This window comes from Myotis yumanensis, unplaced genomic scaffold, assembly GCF_028538775.1.
Source record: "Myotis yumanensis isolate MYYU_CA2020_CCGP unplaced genomic scaffold, mMyoYum1.0.hap1 SCAF_8, whole genome shotgun sequence".
NCBI classification, from domain to species: Eukaryota; Metazoa; Chordata; class Mammalia; order Chiroptera; family Vespertilionidae; genus Myotis; species Myotis yumanensis.
This window is the reverse complement of record NW_027223759.1, coordinates 8049967-8073562: the sequence shown is the minus strand read 5'-3', so window position 1 is coordinate 8073562 and position 23596 is coordinate 8049967. Positions and strand designations below refer to the sequence as shown.

The 23596-nt window shown below is 39.8% G+C and overlaps 1 protein-coding gene across 2 annotated transcripts in view; it reads left to right on the top strand.

Annotated features, from left to right (window-relative positions):
* The window catches only part of SATB2 (SATB homeobox 2), a 176744-nt gene that overhangs the window by 82945 nt on the left and 70203 nt on the right, over positions 1-23596 (top strand). For both annotated transcript variants that reach the window (XM_070421775.1, XM_070421774.1), the window contains exons 6-7: positions 4100-4202; positions 21186-21658. In XM_070421775.1, coding sequence (XP_070277876.1) covers positions 4100-4202; positions 21186-21658 — 576 coding nt within the window. The remainder of the gene's footprint in view (positions 1-4099; positions 4203-21185; positions 21659-23596) is intronic.

Genomic DNA, 23596 nt, shown 5'->3' with positions numbered 1-23596 from the left:
CCCCACAGACCCCAAAACTTGCAAAAACTAGTGGCAAATGATGTGTCAGAGTGACTGCAAATGAGGACACTTTGATTATACGCCCCATCTACAGTCTTCATATTTATAATCTCACGATTAATTACAAAGAGGCCTGGAACTTCCAGAACATTTCTGTAGTTGGCAGGACATGTTAAGCCTTCCTATTTATTTTAACACATAATATTTTCCCATAAAGTAGCTGTGGTGTATCCCTGTCCATGTGATGTTCCTGGCTGTGACTTAGTGTCTTAGTGTCTTAGTTCCTGGCTGTGACTTCCCATTGTATGTGTCCTCCCATCCTTTCTTATAGCCTGCACCATGCAACATGAAATGAGCTCATCCCTAGCCAGTTTGGCTCAGTGGGAAGAGCGTTGGCCTGCGGACTGAAGAGTCGCAGGTTTGATTCCGGTCAAGGGCGCATGCTTGGGTTGCGGGTTAAGTCCCCCGGTGTGGGGTGTGCAGGAGGCAGCCAATCAATGATTCTCTCTTATCATTGATGTTTCCGTCTCTCTCTCCATCTCCCTTCCTCTCTCAAATCAATAAAAATATATTTTAAAAAAAGAAGAAATGAGCTCAGTATATGCACAGTCACTTTACTATAACCCTCCATAAAGCACAGCCCTTTGTTTAGCCAACACATAACAGTACACTTACCTTTTTGATTTGTATCAGCATGGCGTTATATTGACATGGACACTCAAGGTTTGGTTGCCTTCTTGATTGGAAAAGATCTTGTTCATTTATCGGGAGGGAGTAGGGATCCTAAAAGTTCTGTGGTTGCTTGAGAATGACTGGAAAACATAAAAGAGCAACGGAAACTGCAGAATTATATACGTCTTTGAAAAAGCAGTAAATGGAAATTAGATCTTTTTGGCAGGATAGTAGGTGGGGGAGATTTTAATCATTACTCATTCCATTCTGCAGCAACGGTATCTCATCAGGTCTAACATGCTACTGATGGTAAGATGCGTCCCAGTTTCAGGGACAGTAAAGTGTTTAAAACATGTGGCTGGAGAATGGTGACATGTGGCAAACCCAGATTCCCTGTGCTGGGCCCTCTGGAGTGCGTGCTTCCTTGTCAAGGCCGCATGTGCTGCGTCTGCCTTAGCCCCTTGCAGTGTTGTTTATAAGGAGTTAAGTTTCGATTTTTTAAAAAATAAGTTGACATTAACATGAAGTTGACCTGGTAGTGTATGCGTCCAGAATATTCTAGTGAGGCCTAGTAATTCAGACTCTGGCTATGAGAATGTAACAGTCTAATGTAGGGTTAGGGCATGTCCATGTTTGAAACTGAAGTAATAGGGCATAGCATGACCTTGCATCTAACACATCCCCAACATGTACCTCTTCTGTCTTTAAAGCTCTCCGGGGAATTATACAACCTTATATCAGTAAGACTTCTCCGAGTGGAGTGTCAACTATGTGTAAAGACGGGCGCTGGCTCTTCTGAATTAGTAGGAATAAAATTTGCCACAAAATTGGAAGAGATCTTTCCAGTGACTAAATATTCCCATTAGCTAGGAAGCTCTCTTCATTTACTACCCATGGTTCCTTGGCTCAGTTCATAGCTTCACCCTGTTTATTTTTTGTTCTGCGATCAGTAAAGATGAAAACCAACGTATAATGCTCTGGGGAAGAGAACAGATCTGGCTGAGTCTCGGTAGCCACCTCCTTTTTAATAGAGTGTGAACGTGCCCCCAGCAGAGGACCTGGTGACAGAGCCATATAAAGCCAGGTGTTCATCTCCTCTCCACCTGGGTTGACACTGGTGTTGGGCTGTGTCAGGGAAGGTGCCTGTGGAGCAAAGACAAAGCATGAGGCAGGGAACGTGGACATGGACATGTGGACGGTGTGGGGCCCAAGTGACCGGGGTTGTGGCCCATCCTAGGGTGGAGGAGTTGAGCTCCGGGCAGGGCCTGAGACACTCCCCACCTCAGTCTTTCTATTGCAGCTGGAAAGGGGACCCATCTGAAAGCCATTTTTGGGAAGACAGGCGCTGGCGCTTCTGAGCTCACTTTGGCTCTGGATGTGAAATCATTTGCAGCAAAAGGCTTAGTGCTGACTCCTGTGTGGCTGTGTAGCCGGGGCCTTTCAGGGGGATAGCATCCCTACAGACAGCCTCCGGAGATGACCAGTCCACTTGCCACGGTTCACAGCCACCAGGGTGGCGGTGCCTCTACTCCTAGGCGGCTTTCACGTTAAATCTTCCGTTATTATGACATTTCACTTTGGCATTTTAAAATTTCATCGCTGTCCCTTTTCATCTCTTATATTCCAGTGACTCAGCTATTCCACATCAGCACTGTGGTAGACATGAGGGAGGAAGAAAAAATTGAAACAGATACAGTCACTTCATCCCAGGTCTGGGTATCTCAGACCAGGACAGAGAACAGTTCAGCCAGAGGGCACTGGCCCAGTTAGGACGAGACTCCTCCCCCCTTTGTTAATAGTATACACAGCAGACCCTCCTCGGGAAGATTCGGGTCCCACAGATCTTCCAGGACAGCGGGCGAGGCCCGAAAGTTGGGCAACACACTCAGGCGCTCCTGGCTCTTTGCGCTCCGAGGGCTGCGCTCAGATCCTGAGTGGAGAGTTCTTATTATTTCCCCTTGGAGAGCAGAGCTGTCACTTAGAGATCAGCAACTGGGGGAGGGTGGCCATCTGCTCTGGCGAAAGGGCCAAAGGGGTTTCTGGGAATTGAATTAGGGCCCCTCCCCCACCAGCGCTGCACACTGATTGGAAAGAGGGAGCGTGTGGGCTCGCAGAGGGCGTTGTTTCCAATGGGCGGCTGTGCAGGACCGCTGCTGGGTTGGAGCCTCCTGGTGAATAAGGTGCCATCCTCCATTTCATCTCGGCTCTTCTGTAGCAATGCCATGAGACGCCCTAAGATTTCGCTCAGCTACTTTGTATCTGGGGGGCCTGTTTTAGAGAAAGATGAGTCCAAGGCAGGATATAAAACCTTCAGATCTCCTGCATTGTTTATGTCCATTTGTTTTTAGACAGAATCTGCAGCAATAAACCTATTTATAAAACACACGCCTGTCCCATCACACTCATTGATGTACTATTTGCCACCAACGCTAGCCCGGACATGGTATATTGCCTGAAAACATGGCTGTAGAGAATTCAAGGTGTGAGATCGCCATTTTAGTTTCTCAGTGGTAAATGGGTTATGTTCCCCTTCTCTTCCTACCACAATTGCGGAGGAGGGGGGGGAGGAGAAGGGCGAGAGGAATCCAGCGGGAGGCACTCAGAAAGGCTTAGCTTGGATTCATTTTTGGTTGAAACATAGTACAAGTGTTAGGCTTAGTTTCCCTGGCTCCAAAATAGCACTGTTAATTTTTTCATTGGGTGAATCTTCACACCAGTGCTAATCACACGTTTCTATAAATTATATTAATTTAACTTATTTCCCTAAACGTTGTTCTGCAGCGTGCAGCACGGATGTTCCCTGGCTCTTGGCTCTGTGCGCTCTCTGCAGTTGGAGAGGGAACAGGCGCATCTGAAAGGCATTATTGGGTGACGGAGGCTGCGGCTTCCGGTCTCACCTGGTGCTCTGGTTCCTAAATCACAACTGTCCTCTCCCTGGGCATCTGCCCTGCGGGGCCTGCCCATCCATCTTTGACATTATCCCTTATACTTTGGCACGTGTTAGTTAAAGGGGTAGTAAATTTAGGTAATCATGCCTTTTTTTGTTGTTAATATATTTTTACTAATCTCAGAAAGGAAGGGAGAGGGAGAGAGAGACAGAAACATCAATGATGATAGAGAATCATTGATCGGCTGCCTCCTGCACGCCCCCTATTGGGGATCGAGCCCACAACCCTGGCCTGTGCCCTTGAAGGAATCAAACCTGGGACCCTTCAGTCCGCAGGCCAACACTCTATCCACTGAGCCACACCAGCTAGGGCTAGGTAATCATATTTAGTGTTCAATAGTTTAGTTTTCAGGAGGGTGAGCCCTTCCAATTTAAAAGACAAAGGAGATTGGTGTTGGCGATCGTGTGCCCTTTCTTGTCCCTAAAAGGGAGTCCTCACGTTTATGAAAAATAACTGTGTGGTTTTTTTCTTCTTTACAGAGTATGATTTCATCCATTGTAAATAGCACATATTATGCCAACGTGTCAGCAACCAAGTGCCAGGAGTTTGGGCGATGGTATAAGAAGTACAAGAAGATTAAAGGTAAGCTTTTTATTTTTGAAGCCTGTTTTCAGTTTCTTAGGCTAATGAGTTGTTGAGTCTTTGGAATTTATGCTAATTTTAGGTATACTTTTAAAATAAAAATTTATGTAATTTTTAATAAAGATAATATTCTTAATATTTCCATCAAGAGATCCAAATGGACTTCCTTAAAACTAAGATGGTATTAGAACTGAAAGTACAATTCTTTTTTGTTGTTGTTCTGTTTTGTTAATTCTCACCCAAGGATATATTTTTTCCATTGGTTTTTAAACAGAGTGGAAGGGAGGGGGAGAGACAGAGAGAGAAACATTGATGTGAGAGAGATACATCGATTGGTTTTCTCCCATATGCTCCCCCATTGGGGCCTGAAACCGAGGTATATGCCCTTGACCAGAATCAAACTCAGGACCCTTCAGTTCGCAGGCCAGTGGTCTATCTACTGAGCCAAACCCACTAGGGCTAAAAGTAAAATTCTTAGCATAATATATGAGGTTTATAGTTTTCACAAGAGATGCTTGTGGGGGTTGAGATCTTTCAAAATATTTTGAAATGGTTTATTTCACATAGGCATGTTTATTTAAAAGCTAATCAATGAATCATTTCCACTTACATAGTAATGGAAGTTTAAAAGCAGTCATTCTAGGTTAAATCAGCACTTGTAGTTTAAGTAGCAATTACATAGTAGAGGGATTGTTGTGGTCCCAGGAATTTTGGAGTCAGAAATGGAGTTTTGCTGTTATGTGTATTCGGAGACAATTCTAAACCCATCCATGGTTAAAGCAAAGGGACTTGTGTTCAAATCATTATCTTCCATTTGCCAGCTGTGTGAGCTCAAACACATTTCTTAACTTCACCAAGACTCAGTTTCCTTATCTGAAAGTTGCAGCGATAAAAGTATCTAAGTTGCTGGCTAGCTAGTATTAATCAGTCAATACTAGCACAAAGCAATCTCTTAATTAGTAGCTCTCCTACTATAACAATAATTAATAGCAGTAGTTGTACTACTAGTAATGTCTTACATGTGAAATTATGCCTGGTCCTGAATATACAGCTCTCTTATATAATAAATGTCATGCGATTTAGACCATCCAGTCCTTTAAATATATTTGTGATATTTGGCCTTTGCACATATGTCAATGTTGGAAAAATTACGTTGTTCTCACCCCAGTTCAAATGCTGTTCAATTCAAATGCTGCTGGCCCCTGAGGGCACTTGGGGAATTTTGGGTAACACAATAGGTTGATGTTCACAGGTATTTCAGTCCATATTTTGCATAGTTATGATACCATCCATCACATTTCATTGTAGGTTCTCGTAGCCTCGTTGTCAATTCACTGCCCCATTGAGGGCCAATGGCATGGTTGGTGGGTCGTAGGTAACAGTGAAGGATGGATTTGCTTGTTTTACTACAGCTGGTTCCTCTCGGGGTTCAGAGTGTGGAAGGGGCGCTTGCTGGTTGTCGAACATTTGGGAGTTAGTTTACCAGGTTGCCTTTGGAGGCACATTTTTGATTATAAAGGAATGAGAGCATTTTATGCTAAATGTACAACTTATAAAAATGTCAAAATGTTGAACTCCCAAAAGAAATGAAATCCACTGGAGATTGAGTTCAGATCTCTTTCTTTTCAACCTATTCTCAAATTCTTAGGACCTTCAAGATTCTGGCTCGGGCACTTGCTTTAGAATATTATTAGTATTAACTCTTGTACAGGATACGATGAACAACTCCTCGCCACAAGACATGATTGCATGGTTCAGAAGGGTTTCTTTTCCGTAAGCGCTGTCTCCAAGTTTTTCTTTTAGCATAAGATGGTTCAAGTGCTTGAACATACCCTCTTCGGTTAAAAATCAACAGAATCTCGCAGCTCCAAGGTCACTGTGGAATCCCATTTGCTCGCTGTTACTAGAGAACGGAAGAGCGTGTCCTCCTTTAGTCGTCTGGAGTGTAAGCCCAGATTCAGAAAGACTGGAAACCCTTCAGTCTAGTGTTTCAGGATGGCCACTACAGAGAGTGCGTGTGTCCGTGTGAATCTGTGCACACACACCTTAACCCTTACGGCTTCTCCTTTTCTCTTGTCTTCCTTAGCAGTCCAGGTTTTTTTTCCCCCTCTTTCTTTTCAAGATAGTAAATGCACAGTTAAATTGTTTAAGTGCCGTAAAAGCAGACTGAGACCTTGATTTCAATCAGGGGTCAAGGATCCACACACCTGAAGAGGCTGCCAGACGCTGTGTACACATGCTGTTCAGGGAGATGGAGCTAGTCATTCCTGCGGAAAGCGTGTGTATGCGAGCGTGTGTGTCGGTAGGAGGAGAACAGGGAAGGTTAAGGTATGTGTGAAGTAAACACAAGCTGCCGTAAAACAGTTCAAGTGGTGTTGATGCATCAGCCCAGGGGGTGGGAGGGAAAACAAAGCATTTGCGGCAGGTAGGAGGGTGCGCAGAAGATCCACACCCCGAGAAGAGTGTTTTATTAACTCTCCACCCCCAGAGAAAAGCACGTGTTGGACTGATACAGACACGGTTCATTGGCTAGGAGCTTTATGCTCCGAATAGACGTTGCTGTGGGGGATCCTCTCTCATAGACTCCAGTTCTCACGAGAAAGTAATGATTTTGTTTGTAAGATTTCTGTTTGTGTCCATCCATTTTCAAAATGAAAAATAAATAAATAAATAAAAAGAAGGAAGTGAGTAGTAGCAAACCCAGAATTCCACCTCGGGGCTCTTCCTGAGAGCTGAGAAGTCAGTTCTCCCTCCTTCTGGGCTTCCTCCCTGCAACCCCTCCCTCCTCGCTTTCAGCCCACAGTTACCATGGCTGATAGTCAGCGTGGAAGGAAATCTCACGCTAACTCACTGATGTCCCAGACTGAAGGCCGGCTGCATTGTCAAATATGTTTCCTATTATCCGCTAATGTCTGTTTTAATAAAACAGTGGGAACTAAATGGTTGCTTCTTAATCAAAACCATGATTTCCTAAACATAAGCCATGTGATTCTGTTACAAATTGTCACATATAGATCTCCTAGGTCAAATTTTTTTTTCTCTTCTCATAGAAATAAATAAACAGTAAAATAATTATATACTTGGAAAGATCAAAGTAAATATGACTAAAACCTGGCAAAAATAAAAGTCTACTGGAAGGATTAAAAAAAACGATCAGATTGCAAATTCTATAGTTAATGCTTAAATAAATATGAGAAAAATGAACAATCAATAACTTGATATCATTAAAAACAGATGTAAAAACTATATACAAATGGAATGGTCTAAATTTTGAAGTAAACATTTTAATGTGCATTTTTTGAATTTGTTGTTCTTAAAGCTAAACTATTTACACTTATTTTTTAAAAAGACCTAAGTTGGTTTGGGTTAGCTTGTTAACTTTATTTTCCCCAGAGATCATAGCAGAGCACATTCTGTTTACCTTTTTCTTTTAATTTCAAAGACAATCATGGTTGACACAGGCATATTTGAGTTACATTAGTGTTAATTCATGGTGGATGGGAAGACAGTGTGTATACTCTGGTTTTAAGGTCCAGAACTATGAGCCTACATCCCATGAAGAAATGAAGTGGGTGAATGGGGTAGTAGGTTGGTTTAGACAGCTTTTTTTTTTTTTTTTTATTGCTGTTCATCTCATACTATAATTGCTTCTGGCCTACATTTTACAATGTAGAGCAGTAAGCTTCAAAGTATAAGGAAAGAAGCGTGCATGTTGTGTAAAAGAACAAAAAAGGGCAATATTAACAGTTGTTTAGTGTGGAGGAGTTTTAGTGTTAGATACAAGGATAGTCCACAAAGACCTAAAGATGTTCATGCCATCACGTTATTTTCAAGAATTCTTGGGATTATGTAGGATTTACTCTGTCAATTTTTCTTTCATAGGTTCTATACATTTTATTTTTTGGTTAATCCTCACCTAAGGGTATTTTTCCATTGATTTTTAGAGAGAGTGAAAGGGAGGGGGAGAGAGAAACATCGAAAGAGACCCATCGATTGGTTGCCTCCCGCATCCACCCTGACAAGGGCCAGGGATCGAGCCCACAACTGATCCCTTGACCAGAATCGAACCCAGGACCCTTCAGTCCTCAGGCCAATGCTCTATCCACTGAGCCAAACCAGCTAGGGCTGTTCTATACATTTTAATAAAAAACTTATTTTTAACCTAATTCTTCTTTTGTGTTACTTACTTTTAGGCAAAAACTTTCCCCACCATTTTTATGAAACTAAGTGGAATTATGAGGGCCATACCATTAGCAACGATACTTTTATGGCAGTCTACTCATGCAGGGGATTTTATGAGAATAAGATAGTGACAACAAAGAAGGGCTCTTGTATTTTAAATCTTTCATAATTAAAAATTAACAAGTTAAAAAATAATTTTATATCTAAAGTGTTTTGCACTTGGCACCAAACACCAAGTGAACTGTTGTCTCTGGTGAGGTCGAGCTCAAGTATTCAATATGTCACAGAATTAAGGGGTCATCGCAAGTTCACATGGATACTAGTGCATATCGTGAAATTATTTGTGTCATAAAATAATACCACTAGAATGCATGGACCTAACCAAACCCCATAGTTTGTTCAAAAAGCAAAATTATCCCCATCACTTTCTTCTTCTCAGTCATTGCTCAAGAACCCCCTGATTGCTAGTTGTCTTAATTCTTTTTGTTTATTTGAGTTTATTTAGCAAAATATTAAAAAGCTGGGAGCAACGAGGATGTTAAAAATCAGAGTTCCTTCCCCAAGCCTGGTTTATTCTAGTAATCAGTATTTTATCTGACGCTGTCTGATCTAGTCCTGCAAGATCAAACGTCCAGGCCAGCGCGCAGACAGTAAACAAAGCCCGGGAAGGGTTTCAGTAAACACAAAGATTAGATGTTGAATGGAAATTAAACTCCTTGAACTAGTCCTCTGTACTAAAGTGGTTAAGTGGGTTGTGATTAAAAGAAATAAGTAATTATGATCATTATAGCTGAAATGATATAATGTTACCACATTTAAAGCACCTCTTGTACCCCAAAATGATTGTGTCATTTACAAAGTGGTGCCTTAGAGTTGCATAGAGGAATCAGTGTCCTCTGACCTGGCTCCGTGAGGCGGCCCTCGCTTAGCCACGGTGGTGTCGGTGGTCAGGACAATGCCTTTAATCAGCGGCCGGGACTTCTGCCCCTGCTGGTGCCGGGCTCTGGGGAGGTACAAGTCACTTACTGTTGTCTACCTTGTTCTTCCTCCGAGTTATGAAAGGAACGTGCTTTCGGCTTTGGATCTAAATCCAGGTGCTTGGCAAGGAAGTTTGTCCTCTGCTTATACTGTACCTTGCTGACAGTAATGCCAGCATCAGGCCCTTGAGTTTCATACCAACATTGGATTCCTGGAAATAGAAACATCACTTTCACAGTCAACCACTTTTTATCTTACTGGTTTTCCAACACTTGGGAGAGCTTGCACAGTTTCACTGTGACGGTCCCCGATGAGCACGGGCGACTGTTCACCAGTCCCCATGCCCTCCCTGGCCTCCCTACTAGAAGCTTCTTGGGAGAGTCGGCATGTGGAAGAATGGCGCACGGAAAATGCCTTGGACCCTAGCTCAGATGTGGGCTCATTCCTTACTTATTCCAGGTAGCTGCTTCTTTAGCCTGAATATGTTTATTCATAAATATTTAAGAAGTAAAACAATTGCTTTTCAACAAGTCATTTGTAGGTTAAAAGAAACAAATTTGCTATCTGCTTATATTTATACTATTTATAAGCCATTTAAAATACATGCTTAAAAAGGATAGAATATCTGCTTTTCTGGCTTCCTCCTTCCATCCATCCATCCATCCATCCATCCACTCACCCATCCATCCATCATGTATGCTTACTATTTGAAAGGAGTATAAGACACAAGGCCTGGTTTCAAAAACTCAGTGTTATATATGAAATAATGACTATAGAATGTAGACTTTTTGTCGCATGTTTTGTCATTTAAAAATAAATTTAAGCATCTGCTTTATATACCTGACAGGATGCATAGTGGAACAGGTCTCTTTAATTCTTAGCATTTATTAGTACCTCCAGCATGCTTTCGATTTCCCATAGTTTCAGATTTCCATTTGTCCTGCCCTGAACCAAAATTAAAAACTCAGAAACAAAGATATATCTGGTGGTGACTGATGAAGAATCTACAGAGTTGTGAAAGAGAATTTTGGTGTTTAGACCAGAAAATGTCCAGCTTATTTAAAATCTGGCATGATTATAGTGATGTCCTCTAATTTGGCGGGGGGGGGGGGGGGGGGGGCGGGGGGGGGGGCGGGGGGAGGGGGAGAGAAGGGGGGACCAGTTAGTTAAAATCAGAGAATTCTCTTGGTTTCTTGATCAAAAATCATTTGTTTTTCTTCAGACAATTTACCAGGTTGAAAGCTGAAAAACACTTAAGTTTGCAATGTGCTCAAAGCTCTTAAGTACAAATGCTGTGTAAGATGCTGGGACTAGCATGACAGTTGCCCGTGGTAGACAGTTTAACCAGCTGTTTGCCTGACTGATGACGGGCGATCATTTTAACTTGTGTAAGACTTGGAGGTTATCTGATCTTGGAGTCCTGAAGTCCCAAGAGCATGAGCATTAATCTAGAATCATCTGGAATACAAGTGAGGCTATGAGTGCTAACACTGGGCCTTTCAACTCTCACCTTTCTACGTCCTGTGTTCCCCAGTAGTCTCGATTCTTGAATAACCCCCACTAGACTAGTAGTTCCTTTCAGAAACATCTGGCGACTCATCCACTGTGTGACTTCCTCAGAGCCCTGTGAGTGTAGGACCTTGAACATTGTAGGTACTTAGTAAATAGTAATAGAATTAAATTATGTAGATGAGCGTATTTGAACATATGTGCACTTAGAACAGTTTTATTTTTGAACATATTATATCGTGACTGATCTTATTTATTATCTGATTTTTCAATTGAGAGAAAAAAGAAAATACTGGGTTGTTTAAATCATTTTACAAATGTCCTTTGCAAATTAGTAATCAGAGTTATTCTCTTTTTCTGCTAATTAGTTATTGAGCTGAAGATTTAGTAATAGTCACTTCCACTGAAAGAGACACCTGTATGGAGTAACCGTTTATATAGCCTGAGAAAAACATACCTTTGAGGTTTTTCTACCTCATTTATTGAGTATTTTCTTTAAAAAATGGCCTAAGACATTTAAGTTTTATAAAATCAGAGTAAAAAAGAATGAATCATGGGTTGATTGTTTCCTTGATTGATTTTTCTTTAATAGGTTTGAACTAAGGAATTAATACACATAGAAAGCTAACTGGCAAAGGTAGAATGCTCCCAAACAATGATGCTGAGTTCCTGAAATGTGTTTTTCTCTCTCATGTGTGAATTCACCTCTGAAACGATAGCTTCAGATGAAAAGAAAGAAGAAAAATAAAGACGTTATTACATATAAGTAAAGTTATGGGAATACTTGAAGTGATCAATGATTATCCAAACTATGATAAAGCATTGTTTGAAACCAAAGGGACAATAATGTTCAGAGGCAGTATGGGTAAAGGTGGATGGATAATGCTCATTTTTTCCATGGAACATAATGGGGTCCTATGAGCTTTTACTGCCAAAAGACAGAGGTGTCCAGATTCAAGTTGCTTTATGTTAGACATATATGTGTTTTCTGTGGATCTTAATATGACGGAAAAAGGAAGTTGATAATAAGGGGAAAATACACCTAAGACCAGTCATACAGAATTATCAGTGCCGGCTGGTCCACCTCACTTATGGGCCTGGAGGTGTTTTCCTTCCAAGCCTTGTTTTATTAGGAGTTAACAAGTTGGCTCTGAATGGCTTGCTCTAGGCAGAGATTTGCAAGCAAGTTCTCAACTGAGAGACAGATTCTCTTGAACGAATGTAGAGAAAAACATCTTTAGGTTTTGTGGTCCTCAAAGACTTAGCTTTTCTTTCTTTGCCCCCAGCCCTTTCAGATGCCTAATATTTTCTTTAATTATATTTAGTGAACTCTCTGGTAATAGTTTTGTTTTTTTTTCCCCATCCAGTGCTGTGGGATTTATATCTGTTATATATGGGATATTAGCTTTAGCTCTTTGAAATCATGTCTGTCTCTGATCGTGTTAACAGAAATTGGTTTTCATATAACAAATTGCCTTTGTACCTGCAGTCATTGAATAGGAGAGATTAAATTAGAAGTGTTTTCTGTGATTGGACATAATGGGTATTGGCAGATGGGATGCTATTCTGGGTTTTGGGGGAAATTAGTGTTATATTTACACTTTCAAAAGAATTTAACTCAGTGATAGATTTTGCGTGAATGGTAGGGTTGCTTAACGTCAATATGTAATACAGTTCAGAGAGAGGGTCAACATAAATATCAGGTAGGACCATATGAAATTGCCATTTTTTGCAGATCAGACTGTTGCATATCAGCCATTTCATGTAATGGAGATTCCGGGGTTATTACCATGTTATGTGAGTGTGCATACCCATTTTACTTTTTGTTGGCTATGTGGTTCTAATAAGCACTTCATATTTACAGTGTTTATGATGAATACTTGCTAAAGGTCTTCATTGTGTGAGTCATGTCATTCATCAGTCAGCTGGAACCCATATTGATCACACTCATTTTGGGACAAAACTTTTTTTGGCCACAAGAAAAATAAAAGAAAGAAGGATTCATGAAAATAAATATAACGAGTGTGAATTTGTTTTAGATGACTGGAATGAATTGATAATAAAAAACGAGGTAGGGATCCAAAGGAGTTATGTTTGATTAAATAGAAAAGCATTTTAAATCATAGGCAGATGTTGCATCTACGTGTACTAAACAGTTCAATTATCAGATACAAATCCATAGGTGGAGTTTTTTTATAAAGCTGATATTATTCAGTACTGTATCTCTAGGAGCTGACATCATTCCCAGCACATAACTGTTGATTAATAAACATTTATCATATGCATTAACACAATAAACAAAAGTGAATGACCTTGTTTTATGGATTAGCTAAATCAGTGACTTCATCACTTTTTAGAACTGACCATCTGCTTCAGTCCGTCACCTCAAGAAGGTGACAGGATGTTAGTGGAGGCATGAGGTTGAGCTCTCACCATTCAGTTAACTCATCCATACATGATATCACCTATGCATGTACATGCCACACGCATGTATGCATGCACACACGCATATACAAACAGGAAGTAGGACTTATCCATAGAAAAGTTGATTAGTCCTGACTCACACCCTAAAATTAATGATTATCACATGCCCCAAGTTGGCAGTTTAGAATAATCAGTGGCACAAAGGCGCTACTGTCCTGAAGACATGGGTTTGAATTCTGGTTCTTCCTTTGATAAGTGTGTGACAGGACTTTCTGAGCTTCTTCTTCAATAAAGTGGGCGTCATCATATCTCTGTAATACAATTGTTGTGAGAATTAGTTGACAGTAATGTGTAAAGGGGTTAGTTCAGTGCCTGATGTTACCTGCAGTGCCAACATGTTTTAAAAGAGGCATATTAGCATGCTATGACAATTTCAGCACTTACAATAAGAACATTTTTCTCTAAAGGAAATCCATTAAAAAGTACTTGTGAAATATTTAGGCTCTAAGAATTTGACTTTGAGTTATTCAGAGAAAGAGAAAAGAAGTGGTTTTCCCTGGCCTTGTGCTTTGTTTATTATGCTTATGAAGCTAGAGCCAGCCCTAATCCTTTGACTATTCTTAAATATTTATCTACATTTGGACAGATATTTGACCTTGAACAAGTTATCTGACTTCACTGGGTATTAGGTAGGATCACTATGGACACCAGGTTTTGGGGCTAATGATGGGGTAGCAAGGATCTTGGAATGGAAGTTTGGAAATCCAGGGCAATGGTGTGCTCACGTATCATTTCTATGTGCTCAAGGTTTGGATATCCATTTGAAATTTTCATTTTCATTGGCAACTTTTTTACCAAGAGTGCCAAAGGCAAGCCTATGTCTTATCTTGCCGGATCACTTCCAGAGAGCTTTCTGAGACTAAAAGAGTCTTTCTTCCTTTCTTTCTTTTTTTTTTTTTAACTTGGCTCATAGTCTTCCATTCAGGATTTTAGGAGATATTGTGTGGGGGATACTCGAGGGTTTTTATAGTAGTCATTCATGCTAGTGAATGCCTTTGCATGAGCATCTTAATGGTTTAAGGAAAAATCCATAGATCAGAAATTCTAGAAATGTCTCAGTGTAAAACCTTTTACTCAGTTCATTGCTTTTCACTTACTATAATTATGGACAGACCCCAGGGGTTATTTTCCAAAAGAACTGTGTTAAAGTTTGCATTGAAATACTAGGTTCATTGTTCTGGAAAAATTATCAGTTTTTAAGGCAGTATTGGTAGATAAGCTTCCAAGAGCAATGCTACAGCTACCACTATTACCACTACATAAGCTACTAATATTCTTGTTGCTGCGTGGAGTTTCACAAAGAGAGATGTCTTAGCAGAGTCCTAACTTCTTGCCACAATGAAAAAACAGAAGCATGTATTCTGAGAGAGGGAATTGTTTAAAAATCCTATCAGGACTCTTTAAGATGCTATTAGGAAAGTAACCTGGAAGCTTGATTCAAACCCAGTTTATAGGTAATCCTCCCCATTTTACAGGTAATCCCCGAACACTCAACAAGTTATAACTCAGGCCTTAAAAGTCCCTGTTTGCTCTTCTTTCCACCTACCCAATAACATCTTGCTCTGATTGGCAGGCACCTGTGCCTATCAGATGCTGCTTATAAATGCTCAGAAAATACATTATGGGGCACTTAGTCCCTGGAGTAAGTGTTTTTTAAAAATTATTTTTTAAAAGTTAGAACATGTTGATATTTATCCATTCTCTGGAAGATAAAAACAAGCCACTAAGCATTTGCCTTTTAAAAGTACTGTGGGACACTTTCCTTTCTTTTGGTTCAGGTAAATGTAACAGGTACACAGGCACACCTCAGAGATGCTGTGGGTTCGGCTCCAGACACCGCAAATCGCAGTCAAGCAAGTCACATGCACTGTTTTGTTTTCCAGTGCATACAAAAGTTATGCTTACACTCTGCTGTAGTTTACTAAGTGTGCAATAGCATTATGTCTCAAAAATGTACATACCTTTAAAAATATTTCATTGCTAAACATTTCATTGCTCACCATCATCTGAGACTTCAGCAAGATCTTTTGCTGGTGGAGGGTCCTGCCTTGATGTTGGTGGCTACAGATGGATCACAGATCACCATAGCAAATATAGTAATACTGAAAAAGTTTAAAATTTTGTGTGAATGACCACAATGTGATGCGGAGTAAGCAAATGCTGGTAGAAACAGGATGCTGATCAACTTGCTTGTCACAGGGTGCCGCAAACCTAAAGTTTGTCAAGAAGTGCAATAAAGCCAAGCGCAATAAAGCGAGGTATGCCCATACATTTAAAGCATATTCTATTCATTGTGTTTCCCTATTTTTTATTTATAATAATTTTTGACACTTAAAGCTGCATTTGTATAACGCTCCTGTGACTTTAATGTCATTTTCTTTTCCATCAATTCTGCCTCCTGATTCATAGGTCAGAGTATGAACTCTGAAGCCTCATTGGCAGAAAGGGAATAGCAACATATTCCTGCACATACCATGAAGTATGCAATTCTGTATTGATAATGAATTCTTTTAAACTGTGGGGATGTGTCTTTAAGTTTGGTATGATGTAACATGGCATAGTTACTTGAAACCAGAGAAAAGATTGCAATTCTTTAGGTGTCCTTTAGGAGATAGCAGACATTGGCCAGAACACCCTAATCAGGAAATTTTGCAATGAGTAGCCTTATCTCTTAGTCATATTTATACAGATAGTTTTCTGAAATTTACAATGGCACTTTCACAAAAAGCTTTTATGTAGATACTGATCATGTAAATTTTACAATTCTGAGATAATAATAAGCATCTGACATAATCTCTAAAGATACTAAGTAAAAGCAAAGGCAATGTAAACATTGATCCTCCAACTTCAGTATATATAACAAATCTTACGTGGAATCTTAGTGTACATAGAACACTAAGAGATTCTGATTCTGGGCCCATGAATTTATGTTTCTAACAGTCTTTCAGGGGAGATGGATATAAATGGTTAAAGGACCATATTTTGAGTATTTCTGAAACAACTGAAATATACAGTGCTCATTCATTCATCTCTGTCTACACACACACACACACACACACACAGGACAAGATGAATGTGATAGTAATGGTAAACATTGCATAGTGCCAGGTATTGTTCTAAGTGTCACCAAATATTAGCTCATTTAATCCACACAATAATCGTTCATCATAGGCACGGTTATTAGCCCACAATAAATATATCGGAAACTAAGCACAGCAAAGTTAAGTAACCTGCCCAAGGTTACACATCTACCAAGTGGTAGAACTGACATTTAAATCCCAGCAGTCTGGCTTAGGAGTCTCTGCTTATAATCATCCTATCATACATCTTTCCCAACAGATGAAAAGATATTTACCCAAAATGGCAATAAAGGAATTACCAAAAAGTGTCAGATAGGAATATAAGACAAGTTATGTGTGTGTGTGCATATATAGTATTGATATATATATATATATATGTATATATCAGGGATTTGCAATAATTAAAAGAAAGACTTGGCTTCCTGGATGTACTGTAAAATTGCTTGCAGTAACATGATATTTTTGAACCAAATATCTTCTAATTGTAATGAGGATAAATCTCTTGGGAGGAGTAAAGCCTTCCGAGGTATGAACAGACTGCCATCGCCCAAAATCATGGGCATTTAATAGCTAGTGGTCAGAAGTTGCTCTTGGTTAGAACATCAACTGTGAACTTGAGAAGACTTTGGGGTCCTGGAGCATTGGATTTTTAGGCATTAGTAAAGTTGGGGTGATGATTTCCCACACTTCATTCTTAGGAGTAAAGAACTTGGCTTTTATTAGTAGAGCTGCCAGGGACTGAAAAACATTGACTAAGATTCTTTGCTTGACCAACCTGTAGACAGGCTCCTGACCTTCTCCTAGGACCATCCTTGCACTTCCTTGTAAATTCCAGTTTTAACAATAACCCTGCTAAGTCAGTTTACCCAGAATCCCCTCCCCTTGGTATCTGATCACCCTCCATATCTCATCCTCCAGGATCCCCCAGGTGATGTCTGATTACCTGGCCTGTCTTCAGCAAAGAATCTTGTTAGGTTGGTTGAGCCAGAATCCTCCTTACTGCTGCTAGTGCCTCTTGGTCATTTTCCATCCACTGACCCTCACCATCCTCCTCGGCTCTGAATTCCCACTGGCCCCTGCTGTATTTGGAGTTGAACCCAAACTCTCTCTGCTCTGTGCACCCAGTTGTAGGGTCCCCTCTGCCTGTCACAGTGGTCCTGATAAGGTCTGCATTACCATCTTTGACAAGTGTTGATGGATACTTTTATCTTTAACAACATAGGGGGTGTCCTGAGTCTTCTAGGCACAAATTTAAGGCTGGCTGTCCATGGGCAGCATCTGGTTTCCAGAATTTTTTTTTAAAAATATGTTTTTTATTGATTTTTAGAGATAGGAAGGGAGAGGGAGGAGGAAGAGAGAGCAACATCGATGATGAGAGAAACATCACTCCTGCACGCCCCCTACTGGGGATCGAGCCAGCAACCTGGAATCAAACTGTGACCTCTTGGTGCATTGGTTGACACCCAACCACTGAGCCACACTGGCTGGGCTCAGAAATATTTCATTTGGCTTTTATTACATTTTGTAAATGGAATTGGTTGCCAACACTTAAAAAATTAGGAGTGATCATGTAAAAATCCAGATTTCTTATTTTCTTGAAAAAAAAAATCTGAAGAAATGACAATAGCAGGAAGACAAGAACTGGCTGATGCAGGAGAGGGGCTGGAACAACAGAGATCTGAAATGTACCATGTGCATTCATTCAAGGCTTTCCCTCGCTCCACGCTCCACTTCGTGACTCTGCAGCTGGCTTTGCTGGCTGCTCTGTGCCCGGAAATGTTTGCAATTCGCTCCGTATGGTTCACCACTAGGTAGTTAGTACTTCATGGTGGTACCACATGTTTCTAAGGATACTTCTACAGTCACTGCTCTTAACTATATGAACTTAGAAGGATCTGCGAACTCATAAGGAAAGTGAGAATCATTATGCATCATCTTAAAGGAATATGGGCTGACATTATTCTGATTCTTTTTACCAATTCATACAGGCTACATAGAACTCTGATGTTCATGCTTAATTGTGTGCATGCTCTGACTAGATCTGTGAATGTTTTTTTAATTGATGATGTCATTTAAATATATCTCAAGAAAGTAACTCACTCAAATGTAATTAAGTCATTGAAAACTGAAAATGCTGAAATTTTGGAAAAATAGCATTTGGTCAAAGAACGCATGCTATGAGAGAATGGGTCTGTTTTTTTAAGTAGGAAAAGAAATGGATAAAATGTTTGCTTAAGTACCTGAAAACATAATTTAATATTTGAATTTGTTTTTACTTTGGCTGAATTAAAAAGCAAACAAACAAATAAAAGTGAATAAAATGTCTACTGAGGCCAAGTATTTCCGCCTCTAAAGTACAACTTGACTCTGGAAGGGCCTATGGCCTCCACTTCTCTTTTCAGTAAGGAAATCATAAGAGTGATTTTTGTTTTACAGACACTGTGTTAGATTACCTTACTCGAAGACTCTTAACTGTTTGCTTGGTTTGATTTTAAGACTGTATGCCTTACAGTTTAATTAATACAGTGATTGAAAAGGATTTTCCTTTAAGAGGATAAGATTAAAATAATTTGTTCACCTTGACCTTATGAGGAAAAGGTGAATGCAAACTAAATGAATTACATTGAAAGGATTAAGTTAAAAATTGAACACTTACAGAAGTTTGAGGTGAACTTTTGACTTATTTGGGGTTCATAGGAAAGTTAGGCAATCATTCAGTGTGTGTTTTTTAAAAAGCAGAAAAAAATGCTGTATATGTCTGAATATAATATGAATCCAAGATATCAGTATTTATCTATTTTCCCAATGAAAAGTTTTGAATATATAAAACCTCTAGACATGCAGATGAAATGGTCAGGTGTCTGCTTACATTTTTTATGTATTTATCTCCTCATATATTTTAAAATCACATATTACGTAAAATGTTAATTTAGGAATGTTACTTTCCCCCACCCTTACAGTCCATTAATTAATTATTATAATTCTTCACATGTGATTGACCACGAGCATCTTCCATCAAAGTAAAGACAAATTCGCCCTGACTGGTTTGGCTCAGTGGATAGAGCATCGGCCTGTGGACTGAAGGGTCCCAGGTTTGATTCCGGTCAAGGGCATGTACCTTGGTTGCGGGCACATCCCCAATAGGGGGTGTGCAGGAGGCAGCTGATTGATGTTTCTCTCTCATCGATGTTTCTAACTCTCTCTCCCTTCTCCTTTCCTCTCTGTAAAAAATCAATAAAATATATTAAAAAAACAAACAAAGTAAAGACAAACTCATCATGTTTTTTGAGTCATCTCACCCAGTGTTGCAGCACATTTCACTTCTGCCTAAACTTTTTTGAGACTCAGTGCTTTTTAAAAATTTTTAAAATTTTTTATTGATTTCAGGGAGAGGGAGAGAGAGAGAGATAGAAACATCAATGATGAGAGAGAATCACTGGTCATTTGCCTCCTGCACGCCTCACACTGGGGATTGAGCTCGCAAAACGGGCATATGCCTTGACTGGGACTCGAACCATGACCTCCTGGTACATAGGTCAATGCTCAACTGCTGAGCCACGCTGGCCGGGCAAGACTTAGTGCTTTTTGTGATTCAGATATGATTCAGTCACTGTAAACTGTATGCCAAATTACATACACATAATAACGGAGCAAAATAGGGGGGTGCTTAACAACCTTTTCCTCTAGGTGAGTACTTTTGATCTCCAGCATGCAACACCCACAGTAGTGTTCTTTACAGTTATCTTAATAGGCTTTTGCAAATCATATCCAGCATTTGCAATTTTACGAAATAGGTATTACATCTGTTTGGAATTTTTGTTTAAAAAACAGATTTTGTAGATTATTTCTATCGACATTTAAAACTAGTAATGATGGAGGGGTTTTTTAGCCTAATGTGTTTTCTCCTAGCAAACCTCTGTTTTACATAATAAAGTAATACAGAGATTTAGATAAGGATTTGACTATGAGGTGACTCACTCTTTCTTGAGAAATATTCTAGGGGGGAGAAAAAAATCCGCCTCATGTTTGAGCATATATGATTCTTCTCCCTTTCAAGGTTGGTCCTTAAAGTTTCACTAAAGTGCAATAGAATGTAAAAAAGTAGGTAACCCAGAGGGGGGAGCATCTTATTTAAGGGCAAGTCAAGGTGGTATTATTAATTTTGTGAGGCTTCTTATCCTACTGTATATTACCATCATTAAAATATCAATTTCTTAAAGAAATATTTCTATAGCAAAGATAGCGAGTGAGTAGATAAAAGGATAATACTGTGTGGTAGACATTTCTTTGATGGTTTTCATAGTTAGGTGGATTTTTATTAGGAGGTTGTAGTTCATTTGGCAGAAGATGTTGTCCTCATCATTTCCTGCTGGCCATGAACTGCAGAAGATGAGAACAGCTGGTGTATTTATAACGAAGAGTGAGAAGGGATATGATAGAGCTTGGATATATGAGAGGATTTAGAAGTATAATGGTTAGTGTTTTCTGTCTTAGCTATTCAATAAAATGCCTACTTTTAAGAATTTAAGAAAATTAAAGTGTCAAATATTATCACTTTCATATCACCTATGAAAAACTCTATTATTCTAACATTTTGCAGGAAACAGTAACTTACTTTTACTTTTACTTTAGGGTTTCCAGTTTCATATTAAAAGTTGTTTATGTCATTAATTTACCAAAAAATGTGATATATTAGCAATAAATTATACCAATGAAAATCATGATCATTATCACTTTTATCTCTTAACAGTGGAAAGAGTGGAACGAGAAAACCTTTCAGACTATTGTGTTCTGGGCCAGCGTCCAATGCATTTACCAAATATGAATCAGCTGGCATCCTTGGGGAAAACCAACGAACAGTCTCCTCATAGCCAAATCCACCACAGCACTCCAGTCCGAAACCAAGTGCCCGCGTTACAGCCCATCATGAGCCCGGGGCTTCTCTCTCCCCAGCTTAGTCCACAGCTTGTCAGGCAGCAAATAGCCATGGCCCATCTGATAAACCAACAGATTGCTGTGAGCCGCCTCCTGGCTCACCAGCACCCTCAAGCCATCAACCAGCAGTTCCTGAACCATCCGCCCATTCCCAGAGCAGTTAAGCCAGAGCCAACCAACTCTTCTGTGGAAGTCTCTCCCGATATCTACCAGCAAGTCAGAGATGAGCTGAAGAGGGCCAGCGTGTCCCAAGCTGTCTTTGCAAGAGTGGCATTCAACCGCACACAGGTACAATTAGCACTGAGCAGGGTAACTGGTGGTGGTTAAGAATTATACTAGGGATGGCGCATTTTCTTTTTTATCTCTTAAAAAACTTTTATGGCTCTGAGAGCACATAGATTTAGATGAATGAATATTGCTTAGTTTATGAACTACTTCGAGATTCGTCCATGCATAGTTATAACTAATTAGTCAATTTTAGCAACACAATGAACATAACTGAACTCACCAACTCAGGACCCCAAATATGACCAGTGACTTGGTCTGTGTGCTCCTCTCCTCCCTCATCTTCTCATCTACCTTTTCCTCAGATGTAACCCTGACCTTGAGTTTTGTGGTTGTCATTACCTTGTCTTTTTAAAAAGTATTTTAAAACTACTAATGCATGCCCAATCTATTACTTTGGTTTTGAACTTTATAAAAAAGTATCATCATTATGTTATAATTTCTTTAATTAATTCATAAACTCTTCAAAATACACAAGTTAGATTTAAGATGTGGATAAAGTGGCAATGGCTAATTTATTCATTTTGTAATGTTCTAAGGTAACTATAAAGGGTCAAAAGATAAACAGTTTATTTATATATGTCTTCTTTATGGAGGGGTGCTTTTAAGTAAGACATTCTTTTCCGTCAGTGTGTGCAGATGCTGTTAAAACACAGATTGTGTGGCCTCCTAGTTGCTGATTCAATAGGTCTGGGCTTGGGACCCACACATTTGCATTTCTAGTAAGGTGATGCTGATGCTGCTGGTCTGAGGACCATCCTTTGAGAGCCACTAATCTAACCCTTGTTTTAGTAACAAAGTAAAAAGTGTTCATCTCAAGGAACTAAGGACCTTGTAGTGAGAAAAAATTGAGCCCAAATAACAAACGTAAAACACGAAGTGCAGTGAATAGTATAGGAGAGAGGAAGCAGTGGTTGCAGCGGGTGTTCGTGGGGAGGTGGGAGCAAGGAATACTTACAGTAGAATGAACATGCTAAGTCTTTACAAGGGCAGTGGGCTTAAGTTAGGCAGGAATCTAACCTCTGTGCAAATAAAAAAGATCATGGGCCAGCACATATGTAAATAACTGACTTGAGTATGTTGGGGAGTTAGACCTTGAAGGATAGGTAAAATTTAACAGGCAAAGAAGCAGAAGAAGAATATTCCAGGCTAAAGGAATTCATGAGGAAAGTGTTGAGTCAAAAATATAAGAATAGTTGGTACTTGATAGCAAAGCTAGATAGTAAGACTTTGATCTGGAGGGAACTGATCAAAAAAGGTCTTTGGGCCATGCTAAGAACTTTGAACTTTATTTCATAGGCACATGGTAAGTCTTTACGAGGCACATGGTAAGTCATAGGCACATGGAAGCCATTGACAATTATATGTAGGAATGTGCTATGATCCAATAATTAGAATTGGGTGACTTAGGAAGATTTCTTTTTCCCTCATGACAGCAAGAGGGTAGGACTATCATTTAGAAGGCTGCCATAGTGTCTAGCTGAAATGAGTAGAAGTTTTCAACTAGGTTGATGGTGTTGGAGTGGTCGAGAAGCATTGCAGAAGTAACATTGACAGAAAATGCAGCTACTTGACTGGGTAAAGAGGAAAGAACTAAAGATAATGCCAAGGGGTGAGCCTGGTGATTGAGAATAAAGCTGTAATTAGAGAATCAAGGAGGATATTGAAAGAGATGTTTTGGATTGGGCTGTTTTGACTTGGAGGTGCAGGCAGATTTCCTAAGTGAAGATGTGTTACCGTCGTTAAAAATAGGAGGTTGATGCTAAAAAGAGTGGTCAGGGTTAGAGAATGAGATTTGAAATTTATTTACAGAGCCTGGGATTTAGAGAGTCAGGGGAATGAGGGGAAGAAACCATCACCACCACTCCTACGAAGAAGAGACAAGAAATGCCAGGAGAGCTAGGGTTAGGTTAGAGATGGAAGAATGGGGAAATGGTAGTG